Consider the following 15,927-nt stretch of genomic DNA (forward strand, 5'->3'; position numbering starts at 1 on the left):
ACCCAGAGAAACCCTGTCTTGAAAAAACAAATCAAAGATTGTGGCAAAGAGGCTTTTTTCGTTGTTTGGAAATGCCTTTATTTCTGGATTTTTTCCATTCAATTCCGGGGTGTGTGAAGCTTAGGGTTATTTACAGAGTTTTTTCACTGCTGGAGATGATTTTGACCTTCATTTTATGGCTAAGAAAATCCAGTTGTATTAATTCTGACAAGATGATAGCTTGGGCAGATGACACTGTCCATTGTCTTGATGTGTGGTAGGCAATCTGTTCAACAACCTAACTAAAAGATACGTTCACAGGCTGAAGCCCATACAACTGTGCTGACCGACATAGAGTTTGGCAAATAAATTCTGTGGTTTTCCTATACTTCAGCTGATTGATTGACAGGACTCCTGATCTTAGTAGCCTGATCTAGAGCCCTTGCCAACTTAAAAAGTGGGGTCATTTCAGAATACTAAGCAGCAAAGAACATTGGTGGCTTAACTCTTGGTTTTCCTCCTGGCTCAATACCATATGACTACAAAACAACAGTAAAGTGTTAGGCAAAGATTAGAATTTATTTCAAGGACCATTCTTAACTCCTGTTGGTGAAACCTGTTTTGCTTCTGATTGAGAGTGAGGTGCTCTGCATGTCAGAAGTGACCTGGGTGTTGTGACACACCCCTCTAATCCAGCACGAAGAGTCAGAGGGAAGGGTGAGTACAGCCTGATCTACACAGTGAGTCCAGGACATCAGGGCTGTGTAGTGAGACAGAGCGGTGCTAGAGTAGTAATAGTGGTTTTTCCTGCTCTGGGCAAGGGTTTGTGAGTCCTCAGTCTAAATTTAGTCAGGCTGTGATCCAAAGCCTAGTCTTCTGCCTGCATTAGAGATAACAAAAATCTCCTCATACAGCAAAAAATAATGCTTTCCTTTTATGTTAAAAAAAAATGGGAGGGCTAGAGAGAGGGAGAGATAAGCCCTTGGTTGGTAAAATGCTTGCTGTATACATAAGAACTTGAGTTTGATCCCCGAGGATGAAAACGCTTGGTGGGCACTGCACATGAGAGATGCACACCACAAAAAAGTGAACTCATGCTCTACTCGCCAGAAAAACAGCGGAGGTGCACACCTGTGATCCCACATCTTGCATTGCAGACCAGCCCTGGCTTACATGCTGAGAAAGTCTGAAGAGAACATGTTTTCAGGGGGTGCAATAAAAGGTGAAACGGTGGGTGCAGTTGATCACGGGCAGCAGTAAATCCATATACTGACCTTGTTCTGTGTACACAACCTAGTCGACAGGAACAACCTCGGACTCCTGATGCTGTGCTTATTTGGGAAGGACACATTTTTAAACCAGTATAACTATAAACCTGATCTCCTTGGGAGATTTGCAATGCCAGTGTCCCAAATGATACATTATTTTAAACAAAAATAGCATAATTTGGGCCGGGCGTTGGTGGCGCACGCCTTTAATCCCAGCACTCGGGAGGCAGAGGCAGGCAGATCTCTGTAAGTTCGAGACCAGCCTGGACTACCAAGCGAGTTCCAGGACAGCCTCCAAAGCCACAGAGAAACCCTGTCTCGAAAAACCAAAAAAAGAAAAAAAAAAAGCATAATTTGTTACCAGAATTTGCTTACTGAGAAGTTTGTATATGAGGATAAACCTTCCAAATCAAACTATCAGGTTTCACTATTTCTTACTAAGTTTTTGTATTGGGTCCTTAGCATCTTAGGATTTCCTGTAATAACTAAAGTTTAAACATGCATGCTTATAGAAATGGCCTTTTCCATTAGTTTCTCTTGGTGTTGTTCATATTGTAATGTGATGTTACTATTTAAGTAGTTTTGCCCTTCTCTTCTGGGCTGTGATGCTTTCCCCTGGCTTACTTGGATCTCTGTCTCCTCTCCCAGTACAACCTTACAGTTAGAACTAACATTGAAGAAAGAGAGAAAGGTGCCTTTTGTCTAAAAAAAGTGGGACAGTTTCAAGGATTCCTTATTGTCTTCTGAAAATAGTGTCTTAGGAACTCTTGGGTCCCATAAAATTCATCAACGGAAATAGAAGGGGCTGGAGAGATGGCTCAAAGGTTAAGACCCTGGCTCGTGACCATCTGTAACTCCAGTTCAGGGGTTTCAGTGCACCTTCTGACCTCTGTGGGCACCAGGCACACACAGTGCACGTACATGCATGCAGGCAGGACACTCATACATAAAATGATGAGTGGTTTTCCTTTCTTTTCCTTTTTTTCTTTTGAGATTATGGTTACATTATTTCCCCCTTCCCTTTTCTCCTGAAACCTTCCATGTACTCCTTTCCTTGCTGTCTCATGAATTGTTGTTACATGCACTTATATATGTGTGGGTGGGTGGATAGGAAATAGAAGGCACAAGTCTCAGCTGGGCGGGCCTGGAACTTAAGAGGTCCACCTGTCTGTGTCTCCTGAGTGCTCAGATTAAAGGCAAGGGTCACCACCAACAGGCCTTGTTTGTGTTTTCCAAACCATGTTTCTCTGTGTCACAGTCCTGACTGTCCTGGAATTCGATTTGTAGACCAGGCTGCCTTGAACTCACAGAGATCCTCCTGCCCCTGCTTCCTAAGAGAAACCCTGTTGTATGTAATGAATAATATAGAAAAGGAGAATGACTCCCAACTAACCGCTTGCCTCCACATGCAGGCTCACTCAGGTACATACCTAATGTATGTACATGGGACCCACACATACATGAAGAAACAAGGAGAAAGTCTTTTAGATCAGCAAATGTTTATGAAGTTTCCACTTGTTACCTGCCGTTACACTGTAATTAAGAAGTGCTCATGTAGGTGTCTGTGTTAGGCACTGCGCTAGGGACCAAAGCACACCATCAGTGTCCCTAAGGAACTTTGTAGGGAGAGATGGGTGGCAGGTGAACTTATTATTCAGAGTGATAAGGGCATTGTCAAAACCTGCCATCCCATCACTCAATGTTTTAGCGTCAGAGAAAGTATCTACCCTTTGAGTTTATAACAAAAAATCTTCACCTGTGGTGACCCTGCTGCCCACCTGGTTTCTTATGCACTCTTGCCTAGATTTGCAGCCGCATTCCAGCCAGACCCCACAGAGCTCACGCTGCCCGAGGGTGGGTACTAGTACTAACGATTTACAGAAAGTAGGAGAGGTTCGGAAAGTTGGCCACTATCACACAATTTATAAAAGGTGGAACCAGTCTGATTCCTTGGTTCGCTTTTTTTTTTAACCTCCATAGGATCGTGCCCTGCTTTCTGAGCAGACAAGGATCACTATGTAAAAGAGAACTTTTAAAAATATACACAAGCATCACTTTAGCATGCTTTTTTTTTTTTTTTTTGCATGTAGGTTTAGAATCTTAAAAACACAGAGAAAATTTCATTCCTCTCTAAAAGCTCTGATCAAAATGAAATACTAAGGTCGGGTGTGGTAGCATACACCTTTAACCCTAGCACTCTGGAGTCAGAGGCAGGCTAATCTCTGAGTTCAAGGCCATCCTGGCCAGCACATGCAGAGCCCTTTCCTCAAGAGAGTGAGCTTGCAAACAAATTCTTAGAAGCTTGTCTGGTGTTGCAGTTCTGTTTGCTATTAAGGAAAGGAGTTGTTGAGTCTCTTCAGTGTTTTGTTGCTATTACTGGGGGTATTTTGCATTTTTGTTTATTGTTATTTTGCGATTGGCTAGCCTCACACCTGTAACAATCCTCCTGCCCCAATCTCTCAAGTACTGGGGATGTAGGATATTTGACAGGAATGCATCTTTCGTTCAGGTCTGTTTCAGACTTCATATTTAATCTAGTGAAGATGCCCATAATTACTGGTTTTTGCTTGTCTCTAAATCTCATTGTATTTAGCTAATCTCATCCTCCCTTGCCCCAAGTGACACCTCTCACTTCCATGTCTTGTTTGCTTTGGAGACCTTCAGGCTGTGCAAGGCCTTCTGGCTTTTTCCTTACTAGCTTTAGGCAACCCCTGGCTGATTGGGAACATGTCTGTTACCCTCCAGAGACATCTCCCTTTTCTCTTTTGGAGAAGGCACTCCCCCAGGTTTATCTGCTTCCCTCCACCATTGGAAACAGATAAGCTACATGTGGTCATTGCCAGGGGTGAGCAGCAAGAAGTTTTCGGTTGGAGAGTGGTGGGCACATAACAAAGATTGTGGCTCAATGTTCTGAGGGTGGACTAGAACTTTGGTCATCTTTAAAATTCTTTCCACTTGGGCCTTATCTTTCTTTCTTTTAATCATTTCTCATTCCGAACTCTGCTGTTTCTCTTCCCTTACCTTCCAGTCAGGCAGCTGTAACTGTGCTCTCCCCACCTGGCCCTTTCCCCCTGGGAGAAAGCACCCTGGCCCTGCAGCGTTAGACCTCTCTCTGTCGCTGTTGTAACCTGAGAAAAGAAGGGGAAAGGCCTAGCTTCTGGAACCAGTTGACTCCCTGTGGCCTGCCAGAGGATAAGAACCTTGCTCGCTCAGCTCCCTCCCTCTTTCCCCTCCCTGCTGCATCAGGGCCCTCCCCCATCCGCACACACGGGCTGCTGGGTAAGTGGCAAGATGGCTCCCCTGCATGTCTCCGGCTGATCGCCGCCGCTTCGCCAATACAATAGAGCCAGCTACTACCAGCAGCCTGGCCTCTTCCTCCAGAGAGACCAGTCCAGCCGAACTCGGGGTTTGCCGTGAGGACTTAAACGCTTCTCTCTTAAAAGCCAGATCTGTTTTAGCTTCCCCGCTCCACCGCCTCCCCTTCCATTCACCATTTTTTGGATCCCCAGTTGCTGCATCTTGATTTTCTCTCTCTGGATCGGGTGGCTGGGAGGAGGTGGTGGGATCTTGGGGCAAAGAAGGTGGTTTGTTTGGTTTGGGGTTTTGTTTTTTGTTTTAATTTTTTTAGGATTTTTTGTTTGGTTTTTGTTATTTCTTCCATTCCAGAAAGGGATAAACAGCACTTCCAGGGGGAGAAAAAAATCATGTTATCAGACAGCAAAGAAGGGTGAGAGCTTCCCATTCCCATGTGTCCCTTTCCCCGCCTCCAGCCCGCCCGCCGTCCTCAGCCTCCTCATGGCTTTCACTGTCTTTCATTTTGATCTGTTTTCAGGCATTCCGCTTTCTCCCTTTGTCCTTCCTGCTCCATTTCTAATTGGCCCCGTTGCCCTCTCTGAGAAATAGGTCGTTTGTTTTGGTTTGGTTTTTGATAAGCCTTTCTTCAAGATTTAAGCAGACAAATCACGTGTTTCTGTGGGGGCCTGTTAGCTGGGGGCTCAGTCCTGACTCCCCCTCCCCCTCAGTTCCGCGTCTTTCCCTGCCTACCCAAGGGAGGCTTTTCTGACCCCTTGTGTGTAGACAGCCTGTTGGGAATGCTGAATTTTCCGGTACTCGTTATTGGCCTCGGAGACTTGGTTTCCCATCTCTGTCACTTGGGCCCCTGACCATCTTGATTTGATTTTTTTTTTTAACCTAGTATGGGGGGGTGGGGCAGTTAGAAGTTAGGGATGATGACAGAAAGGTAGGAAGATACTTAATGGAGTCTGAATTTCTTTGTCTGAAGTGGAGGCTAACTTGTGAGAGTGGGTTCCTTGTTTGGGGGAGTTGTGTGGTGTGGGGGAGGGTATTACTGACTTGGGAGGAGTGTTCTCTTTATCTCTTGGAAGTTGGAATGAGGGAGTGTGGTGGAAGTGGCCTGACTCTTGAAACCTTCACACTTGAGCAGTTTTAGGTTCCCTAGGATGAGAGAGGTGGGCAAGCTCACCAACCTGTGTGCTCTCCCGAAGCCCCTCACCCTTCTCTCTTCCTGCTGTCTCTACATTACGTGGCTCATCAGGACCCGCTTATTAAGCAGTTGATTTAACACAGCAGAATCATTCCATACAGCCGTGCCCTCTCTTTTTTTTTTTTAAATGAAGGCATCAGGCTTCCTTTAGATTCTTGTATAAAGTAAAGGTGCCTGTGACCCAGGGGATAGGGAGGCTGATGGATAAATCAAGGTCGCTTTTGAAGGACTTTTTAGAGGAGGATGTTTGTTTCCTACAAGAGAACTGTGGAATTAGTACCTAAGAACTCTGAGTTCTGAGTGCCCACATGGAGAGAGCAGTGTCCCATCTGGGTACTGGGTGGCCTCGACCACTGTATTTTGCGCTTTTTCCCCCAGGAAAACATTACCACTTTCCTTTGGCAGAGTTCTAGTCTAATCTAAAAGGCAGCTATTACAATCCCACCCAAGTGAGGAGACAGTGAGATGCTATGGCCCCAAAGCTAACATCTTACTCTCTCTTCCCCTTCATTCTCTCCTGCCCTTTCCTTCAACCTCTTCCATCCTGTCAGTGAAGAGAAGGAGGAAGTGACCATGGACACAACTGAAAACAGACCTGAAAATGAGGTTCCAGAGCCTCCTGTGCCTGCTGCGGACCATGTCAGCAATGATGAGCGCCCAGAGGGCAGTGCTGAGGAAGAGGAGAAGAAAGAGGTAACTAGCCAAGCCACCTGTTGGGGTGGGTGGCAGAACACAAGGCTTAGGGAGAATAGACCGTCCTAGAGGTCCCTCTTACACAGTGGGGTGAATTAAGAAGGGACAAGGCAGGGCCTTGGATCAGGATAGGGCCATGGAAGAGTTCGCTGGCTTAGCAAGGGAAACCTTTGTGTTGGGGACAGGGCTGTTTGATTTTCTTTCCCTAAGTGGGAAGTAGAGCAGACCAGACTCCTAATTTGGAAGTCTGTTAGTGGTCCTTTTTCTAAAGCCCAAGCACAGCTTTTCCTGCTGCTGAAGCTTATGTGAAGCTAACTCCTTGAGCTTTCCCTCCCTTTTAAAGGCTGATGGTACTCAACGCCACCTGGTGGGCTTTGGTGGCTCTTACCATATCAACCATGCTGAGGAATTTTTGTGGCTCTTCTGCCCCCCAGTGGTCTCATCACAGAGGTACACTTCTTATAAGCCAGCATTGGAATGACCCAGAAGGTCCCCCTCCCTCTCTCTCTCTCTCTCTCTCTCTCTCTCTCTCTCTCTCTCTCTCTCTCTCTCTCTCTCTCTCTCTCTCTCTCTCTGTCTCTGTCTCTCTTCTTTTTTGGCATGTATATTACCTTTTTTCCTGTACCCAATTCAAGAGGCTTTCCCCTTTGGAGCCAGCGAAGTCTTCTTAGCTCTTGAAGAAATAGGTTTAGCTGGGTTTGGGAGTGGTATTATTACAGGGTGGGAGGGGCTGTTGTGTGTGTAGCCTTTCTCTGGTGTGTGTTGCGGGGGTGGGGGCCGGTGAAAGTGATTTGATGTGCAGAATATTATTTATTACAAGGTCCTTCTTCCCCGTAAAACTTTGTCCAAGTACCTCATGTACGGTAATCCGCCCGTAAAATATAACCCTGCCCAACTGGCCAATCGCTGATGCCGCCTCTACCTCTGGACCCACCCGCTGCTACTGAGCCGCCCAATCAGAACCGAGTCTGCTATCCAGGTGTCTTGGCCAGAGGGGGCATGTGTATGGGCTCCTGTGATGGCCCCCTTTTGCCTCCCTGTCTTGCTTACATCAGGGGGCTAAGAAGAGCACTGTTCTGGAGAGACTCGTATTGAGAAAACAAAAGGCATTTGGAAAGGGGTGGACTTGAATTCATCTCCCTACTTGGGACACCCCAAGAAGAGTTTGTGCCAGTGCTGGGGCGCCTGCCCACATGCTCTTACGTGTCAAAGACTGTGGGCTGCCTTGTTTGCTACAGACTGCTGGGATCCCCACCTAGGGACCCAGAAACCTAAGAGTCAGTGTTTGTGATCACAGTGCCATGCTGTAACGCTGAGTGGGACCCATGGCTTAAGCTGTGCCAACTAGGAGCCCTGCAGAGGAGTCTAGGGTCTGTACCCCAGGGCTTCAAAGCTGATGACAGCCCAACCCATGTGTCACCACTTGCTCATCAAATGGACTTTCTTTTGGTCCCTGTTGCTTGCTCCAACTTCTCCTCCATCCCCGGAGGCAGGGGCTTACTCATCCACCTGACTGGAAGCGCTGTCTCAGCTGGAGTCCCTGAGGAGATGCTCACCACAACCCAGAAGACACACTCTGATCTTGCTGCCGAATGTGTCCCAGGTCCTGGGAAGTTCATCTACTACTGCCCAGGCCGCCTTCATCAGAGGCTCCATGCTCCTCCTCGGTGAAAGGACCCCTCCCCAGTCACATTCCGAGGAGGAAAGGACTTTGGAGCCATCACCTGGATTCCAAGTTTTGAGTGGTGGTATTGCTGCTGCTTGCCACTGGTGGACTAGGGTCCTGCCTGTTCTGCTACTCACAGGCCATCTCGTCAGGGACTGCAAGATGATGCCCTCCAGGGCCAGGACTGATGTTCTGCCCCTATCCCCCCTCTGCCCCTCGCTGAGGCTGGCCATCGCCAGTGAACTGTCTTGACATGTTGGAAACTGGGCAGCGTCCCCCCACACGTGTCCCTCCCGCCCCCCCTGCGCCCCTGGGAGGACTCTGGCAGTGCCACGCTGACTACCACGCCGTGCGCCCACCTTTTTTGCCAACCCAACCCCCCACCAATTGCACAACGCCTAGCAGGGAGGGCTCATTCTGATTGGACCGGCGGTTGACTAGATACAGTACACAGTGAGGTGCGATTGGCTGAACTGAAGATCCCAGGTGTGAGATGGTACCTGGAACATTTGTCATATTCCTAGTTTATTCTTTATTTTCTACTTCTTCTTTAATCTATTGTTTTAATTTTTTCTTTATTTTTCTGATTTCTTTGTTGGGTTTATTTATTTGGTTCGTGTTTTTCTTGTTTTAATTAAGACTCCCCCCCCCCCCCTTTTTCTCACTAACTTACCCATCACAAGCAACCCAGCTAGGGGTCAGGCTGGCCCTTAACAGAAACCAAGGAGACTTGGTTAGATGACACAGGTGGGGCTGGGGGTGGATGGGAAAGGTTAAGAGGGTTCTGCCCTACCCTTTAGAAGGGTGGGTGGTGGGACGGTCTTAGTTTTCCCAGAAATAAGCACCTAAGTCTTAAGGTGTCCCCCAGACTTTAGCTCTGTCTGTGATATTACTTCCACTGAGTGTCTGTGAGGAGGTTTGCTCAAATCTGTCTTGGGTTTGTTTGGTTTTGGTCCTTAGCCAGAGACCCTGAGGATGAGCTCTATTTGAAGGGTAGAGGTAAGGCTCTGCTGGAGAAGGGTGGTGGCTGGAAGTCCCGGGGCTCCCCTGGGGCCGTCTGCCCTCTACCAGAGCCTCCTTAACAGGAGATGGCTGTAGGCTCAGGGTCTTCATCTTCAGTGAACCTAGTGTAATTCTTCTCGTGGTGCTGTCGGTCTGGCTGGTCTTCAAGCATCCCATGTCCTGTCGAGATGTCAGACTGGGCATGGAGTAAAGTTGTTGAAGTTGCCATCTTAAGAGTTGATTGTCTTGTATCTTTCAAATTAGTAAATAAAGACCTGGGAGGACCTGATCACAGGTCTTGGCGTAACTCAATGGGTTTGTGTCCTTGCCCCTTAGATACAGTTGAAGAGGGCTTGGTCAGCAACTTTAAAGGGCTGGGAGGGAGCTGAGGCAGGAGGATCACCACAAGTTTGAAGCTAGCCTAAGCTACGTAGTGAGATTCTGTCTCAAAAAAAAAATGAATTAAGTAGCTGGGAGGTTGTTGAATTCCTCTTGCAGCTTATTTCTGGTAAAGCTAATACACTGATGTGAAATGAAGTAGATGAGTTTCCCTACGATGTTTGGTTTTAATTTTTCCTCTAACTTGCATTGATTCTGCTTCGTTTTTTGCCGTTTGCTGCTTCTGTTTTGGTCTCTATCTGTTGGTGTCTCTCTCTGTCTCTGTGTGTCTTTGGCATTTATGCTAAGATTGCCCCATTTAACCTCCTCCCCCCCTCTCTGTGGGGTGTCTCTCTCTCTCTCTCTCTTCCTTATCTTCTCCATACAGAGTTCGATGCCTAAATCATTCAAGAGGAAAATCTCCGTTGTCTGTAAGTCTAGCCCCAATCCCTGGCAAAAGTTACAGAACTGTTCGCAGACTGACAGAATCCCACATCCTCCCAGTAGCATTCGTGGTGGGAGCAGATCTCCCTTGTCCCCTCCACCTAGCAAGTCTCTGCCTTTCCTTTCCTACAGATGTAGCTTCCTTTTTCCCCTTTGAGCCAATCCTGTTGTGTTTCTGCAGCTACCAGTGTGAGTGTGTGCGTGTTGCTGCGTACATGCGAGGCAAGCAGTACCAGAGCAGCTTCCTCGGCTCCAGCCACGTTTAAGGAGAGCGAGTGCTGTACCCCAGACCATTTCCAATCTATTCTCTTCTCCTTACTTCCTTTTGAAGCAAGGTCTCTGCTCTCTAGACCAGGCTGGCCTTTAAACTGCCACTGCCACTTTCTCTCAGGTGGCTGGGGTTGTAGGCCTGTGCTACCACACCCAGCTCTGCTCTCTTAGAGAAATGCTGTTCTTTCAGGTATCTGACCCTGAGTTTGTAATCAGAGAGACGCCCATGTATGCTTACCGTTTTACACTTTAGGACATGAGCGTGCTTCTTATAGTTGTTTTAACTGTTCCCGTGAGGCACTCGGGTGATGGAAGAGCTCTGCTTATTAGATGGTCATAGAAGCACCTAGTCTTGCAGTGTACTCCTGTCCCCGGCTTCTGAAAGTCAAGTATTTGTCCAACTAGTTACCCCCTTCTCCTTTTTTTGTATTTGTCCAACTAGTTACCCCCTTTTCCTTTTTTTAAATAACTGTTGTGGTTTGACATAGTGGGGAGTCTGAGGCCATCTAACTGTTTGGTTCTGTTTCTTGGGGACAGCAGCTACGAAGGGGGTGCAAGCTGGAAACAGCGACACAGAGGGGGGCCAGCCTGGTCGGAAACGACGCTGGGGAGCCAGCACAGCTGCCACACAGAAGAAACCTTCCATCAGCATCACCACGGAGTCGCTCAAGGTGAGGTGGGAGGAGCCAGGGAAGGGAGGATAAACCCTGTTCAGGTGGGAGTAGACATGGGCCCAGTGTAACGGGGTAGCGGGGGTGTCTGTGTCCCAGAGCCTCATCCCCGACATCAAACCCCTGGCGGGGCAGGAGGCTGTTGTGGATCTTCATGCTGATGACTCCCGGATCTCTGAGGATGAGACGGAGCGTAATGGTGAAGATGGAACCCACGACAAAGGACTGAAAATATGCCGGACAGTAACTCAGGTAAAAGTACTGCACCCGAGTATCAGGAGCGAGGCAGTGGATAAGAGCAGACAGCTGAGGAGCTGAGGTAAAGTCCTAGCAGGGACTCCTGTGCTGAGTGCTGGCTAATTGATACATCCTGGGCTCGTGCTACGCCAAATGCTGCCAGTTGCAAAGAAGACAGCTGTACCAGGCCATTACTCTTGTTCAGCAGCTTGTGTCACAACACCAGAACTGAAAAGTAGAGCCTGAAAACAGTAAGACAGAGAAGTTCAGGCCAGCAGGATTGTTCAGGGCCTGACAGCCCTCCTCAAGACCTGTTTGGTAGAGATCCAGCTCCTAAAGTGGCCCTGACTTCCAGAGATGCCTGTGTGCATACAGGCACACAGATAATTAAACGTTGTTTTGTTTCCAGTAAAAGTTGTTTAGCCAGGCATGGTGTGTCACACAGCTTTAATTCCACAGAGGCAGAGGCAAGCAGATCTCTGAATTCAAGGATGGTCTGGTCCACATATGGATCTCTAGGACAGCCAGTACTCTATAGACCCTGTCTCAAAACACAAAAAAGTTGAGAGTTCAGGAGAATAACCTCCCACAGTGGAAGGAATGCGTGAGGTTGATACCACTCTGGGAGCCAGAATCTGAAGAGAATATGCCCGTGTGATGGCAGACCACCTCTGTCTTCTGATGTCTTTATAGGTAGTGCCTGCAGAGGGCCAGGAGAATGGGCAGAGGGAAGAGGAAGAAGAAAAGGAACCTGAAGCAGAGCCCCCTGTCCCTCCCCAGGTGTCAGTAGAGGTGGCCTTGCCCCCACCTGTGGAGCATGAAGTAAAGAAAGGTGGGTGAGGTGTGACTGCTGTCTGAGTGCTCTGAGGACCACGTGTGGACCATGTGGGCACTTGATGCCTTCTGCCTTACATGACACGTTTTTTGTGCCTGGCATCTCCCAGGTACTGCTTTGAACTGGGTTTGCATCTTAAAATGTTCAGGTCTCCACGGTAAGGAGACTAGTCTGCCCTTGCACCCTGGCACATCTGGATGGAAGGGTGGCTGCTGGCTACATAAAGAGAGGAAGGAAGCAAGGAAGGAAGCCATGAGACACCTGGGCAGTGAGCCAGCAGGGCTGCCTCTTGAAAGCTGCTCTTGTGCTCTCTCTCTCTCTTTTCTTAGTAACTTTAGGAGATACCTTAACCCGGAGGTCCATTAGCCAGCAGAAGTCTGGAGTTTCCATTACAATTGATGACCCAGTCCGGACTGCCCAGGTGCCTTCCCCACCCAGGGGCAAGATCAGTAACATTGTCCATATCTCCAACTTGGTAAGTCATTGTTTCCATATTGTAGGCTCCGCTCCTTTAGGGTTTACACTTTGGGTGGGAACTAGAGAGATGTCTTGGCAGTTAAAGAGGGCTTGAGTTCAGTTCTCAACATCCACATGTGAGAGCTCAAGCTAGTCCTCTGGGAAAGAAGCCAGTGTTCATAGCCACTGAGCCATCTCTCCAGTCCTGCTTGGGAAATCTTAATGCTAGACATATAGGTGTGCTAACCTTTTAAGAGCTTGAAAATTCATTTTCATTGGCAGGTTCGACCCTTCACTTTAGGCCAACTGAAGGAGTTACTGGGGCGGACAGGAACTTTGGTAGAAGAGGCCTTCTGGATTGACAAGATCAAATCTCATTGCTTTGTGACGGTGAGCAGAGGCACTGACTCTTTAGTTTGTGGCATGTACTTTTATGAGCAGTATGGGCAGATTTGAGGGCATTGTAGCAAGTGGAGGGGACTAAAGATCACCATCTCTCTCTGCTTCTTCCTCCCCAGTACTCAACAATAGAGGAGGCAGTTGCTACCCGTACAGCTCTGCATGGGGTCAAGTGGCCCCAGTCCAACCCCAAATTCCTCTGTGCTGACTATGCTGAACAAGACGAGGTGAGAACCCTAAGGAAAAGGAGAGAATGGGCAGAAGCAACCGCCTTCTGCTGGATTCTCGGGCCCTCACCAAACCTCCAGTTGCTAAGATTGTGTTTTTTTCCTCCCTGGTACTTCATTGGGAATGACTGTCCTTGTCCCTCTGTCCACAGCTGGACTATCACCGGGGACTCTTGGTTGATCGACCTTCTGAAACTAAGGCAGAGGAACAAGGAGCACCAAGGCCCCTACATCCCCCACCCCCACCCCCAGTTCAGCCACCACCCCACCCCCGGGCAGAGCAAAGGGAGCAGGAACGGGCTGTGCGAGAGCAATGGGCAGAACGAGAACGAGAAATGGAACGACGGGAGAGAACTCGGTCTGAGCGAGAATGGGATCGGGACAAAGTTCGAGAGGGGCCCCGCTCCCGATCACGGTCCCGTGACCGCCGCCGCAAAGAGCGTGCAAAATCTAAAGAAAAGAAGAGTGAGAAGAAAGGTACTTAGCTGTGACGAGGGCAGGGTATTCATGTCTCCTCCTGGCTGGAGAGACGGGACGGGGACCCAGGTGGGTTGGGTTGGAGGATTTTGTGCATCTTATGTTGATTTCCTCCTACCACAGAAAAGGCTCAGGAGGAGCCGCCTGCCAAGTTGCTGGATGATCTTTTTTCGGAAGACCAAGGCGGCTCCCTGCATCTACTGGCTCCCACTGACTGAGAGCCAGGTGAGTGCTCTCCTTTGCTGAGTAGTGGCACTGACTTAGAGATGGCAGGGGTGAAATGAAATATTGCAGAAAGTCAGCTTTAGGAAACAGCCACTGGGGCTGGAGAGATGGCTCAGTGGTTAAGAGCACTGACTGCTCTTGCAGAGGACCTGGGTTCAGTTTCCAGCACCCACATAGCAGCTCACAGCTGTCTGTAACTCCGGTCTCAGGGGATCTGACACCCGTGGCAAACACCAGTGTACATAAAAGAAAAATAAGTAAAAAAAAAAGCAGCCCCTGAGGGTGCTGTAGAGAAAGTGAAGGCGGTCATCAAGGCAGGAACTGGAGCTTGGGTGTTCCAAGAAGCTGTTACCCACACTTCTTGGAACTTGACTTGTGAGCTGAGAAATGTGTTTTATAAGGTTTTATACAGGTTGTCTCTGCTTCTTCATATTTAGAATCACTTTTCCATGAGGATTTCAAAGCATTTTATTAGTGTCTATGTTGGAAGGGGATTGCTTGCCATGGTGCTCATGTGGGGGTCAGAAGACAGTTTGATGGAATTGGATCTTGGGTGAACTAAGTTGCCGGGCTTTTGCAAGCAGGGCTTTAATACAGCAAGCCATCTTGCTGGCCCCTAGAGTGATGGAGGCTAGAAAAATACCAAAGAGACTGCACGTGGATGGTTCCTGTATAAGGGGGAGGGACGCACAGCTCACCCCTATGCCTGCCTTTTTCCTGTTTAACAGGGAACTGGGGTGACCTTGGGGCAAGGTATACAAAGTGGGACTGATTCAGACAGGACGGTAACGCGCTTTCTGTCTCTGCCCTTCCGGCCTTGCTACAGATTGTTCAGAAGGAGGCAGAGCAGGCTGAACGGGCCAAGGAGCGGGAGAAGCGGCGGAAGGAGCGAGAAGAGGAGGAGCAGAAGGAGCGGGAGAAGGAAGCTGAGCGGGAACGGAACCGACAGCTAGAACGGGAGAAGCGGAGAGAGCACAGCAGGGAGAGGGAGAGGGACCGGGAGAGGGAGAGGGACAGGGGGGACCGAGATCGGGATAGGGAAAGAGACCGAGACCGAGGCAGGGAGAGGGATCGCAGAGACACCAAGCGCCACAGCAGAAGCCGGAGTCGAAGCACACCTGTACGGGATCGGGGTGGGCGCCGCTAGCTAAGAAAACAGAGCTGCAGGTACCTGCCACTCTGCCCTGGGAGGTTAAAGGCCACAGAGGGATAGGTACAATCACCGCCACCCCGGAACCAAGGGTCTCACACCATTGCTCAGTGCTGAACTGTAACTGCCACCCGTCCCCACATACCAAATGGAGCAGTGGCAATGTCTCCCTCCCCCCACCTAACTCTTGGAACTTAGTCCTCCTCCTTTCTTCCCATTAAGTCCGAGAGGTAAGAGCTAGGTTATGGAGGGAAGGGTTTGGCCGGAAGTGGGAATAGCCAAGTGCCCCAGACCTTTCATTTCCCTCCGTCCTGCTTTCCACCTCCCTTGGGTACTCACGCAGCCTTTTGGGAACAGCCGGGGCCAGGACTGGGTCACCTATGAGCTGAATCAGCCTCTCCTCCTGAGTCCCGGGGCCCCTGCAGTTCCCAAGTCTGTTTTGTCCTGCAGCCTCTTGCCCTCTGGTTCCACTTTATACCCACCTTTTCCTTTTGTTCAGTTTTTATTTTTATTTTTTTATTATTAAATGATGTGGTCTATGGAAAAATAAAAAATCTGACTTAGTTTTAACTAGTATTTGCGTGCCTTTCCTTGGGAAGGTTGGGGTGAAAGGGGCAAATTGAATGACATGAGCATGGTGAGCCTCTGCATTCTTTTGGCGCAGCCGCCTGCCTCAGGAATCCTCATCACCGCCTCAGCTCTAATCAGCCCAAAGCTGTAGTCTTTTTTTTTTTTCCCACTCTGGGAAATAGTGTGTCCGTTTCCTTTGTAGGACCCCAACAGCTGCCAGGGTCGGCTTCACAGTCCCCTATGCAATTAGGCAGTTGGTCACCCTCAAGATGCTTCCCACAGCCTCCACCAGGGAGCGCAAGCACTCTAAAATAGATCCTTGCAAAAGCGCTTCCCTAAAAGATTCTCACTCACCGATGTCGTGCCCCTGTCCCTGGCGAGCTCCCTAGAACCCCGCTTCCCCTTCCGTCCTTAAGCTCACCCTGGCCAACTCAACTCGATGTTGTGACCCGCACAAGGTCCCCGAGGCGGCAGCC

At 48.9% G+C, this 15,927-nt stretch overlaps 1 protein-coding gene across 1 annotated transcript in view; it reads left to right on the top strand.

Annotated features, from left to right (window-relative positions):
- The window catches only part of Acin1 (apoptotic chromatin condensation inducer 1), a 42,566-nt gene extending 27,873 nt beyond the window's left edge, over positions 1–14,693 (top strand). Inside the window, exons 9-19 of the mRNA XM_040740667.1 lie at positions 6,303–6,444; positions 9,879–9,921; positions 10,742–10,875; positions 10,975–11,127; positions 11,806–11,944; positions 12,277–12,422; positions 12,686–12,793; positions 12,922–13,029; positions 13,182–13,506; positions 13,630–13,731; positions 14,558–14,693. Coding sequence (XP_040596601.1) covers positions 6,303–6,444; positions 9,879–9,921; positions 10,742–10,875; positions 10,975–11,127; positions 11,806–11,944; positions 12,277–12,422; positions 12,686–12,793; positions 12,922–13,029; positions 13,182–13,506; positions 13,630–13,724 — 1,393 coding nt within the window. The 3' untranslated portion in view covers positions 13,725–13,731; positions 14,558–14,693. The remainder of the gene's footprint in view (positions 1–6,302; positions 6,445–9,878; positions 9,922–10,741; positions 10,876–10,974; positions 11,128–11,805; positions 11,945–12,276; positions 12,423–12,685; positions 12,794–12,921; positions 13,030–13,181; positions 13,507–13,629; positions 13,732–14,557) is intronic.
- Positions 14,694–15,927: the final 1,234 nt, after the last annotated feature.

This window comes from Mesocricetus auratus, unplaced genomic scaffold (genome assembly GCF_017639785.1).
Source record: "Mesocricetus auratus isolate SY011 unplaced genomic scaffold, BCM_Maur_2.0 Super-Scaffold_100707, whole genome shotgun sequence".
In the NCBI taxonomy this organism is placed as follows: domain Eukaryota; kingdom Metazoa; phylum Chordata; class Mammalia; order Rodentia; family Cricetidae; genus Mesocricetus; species Mesocricetus auratus.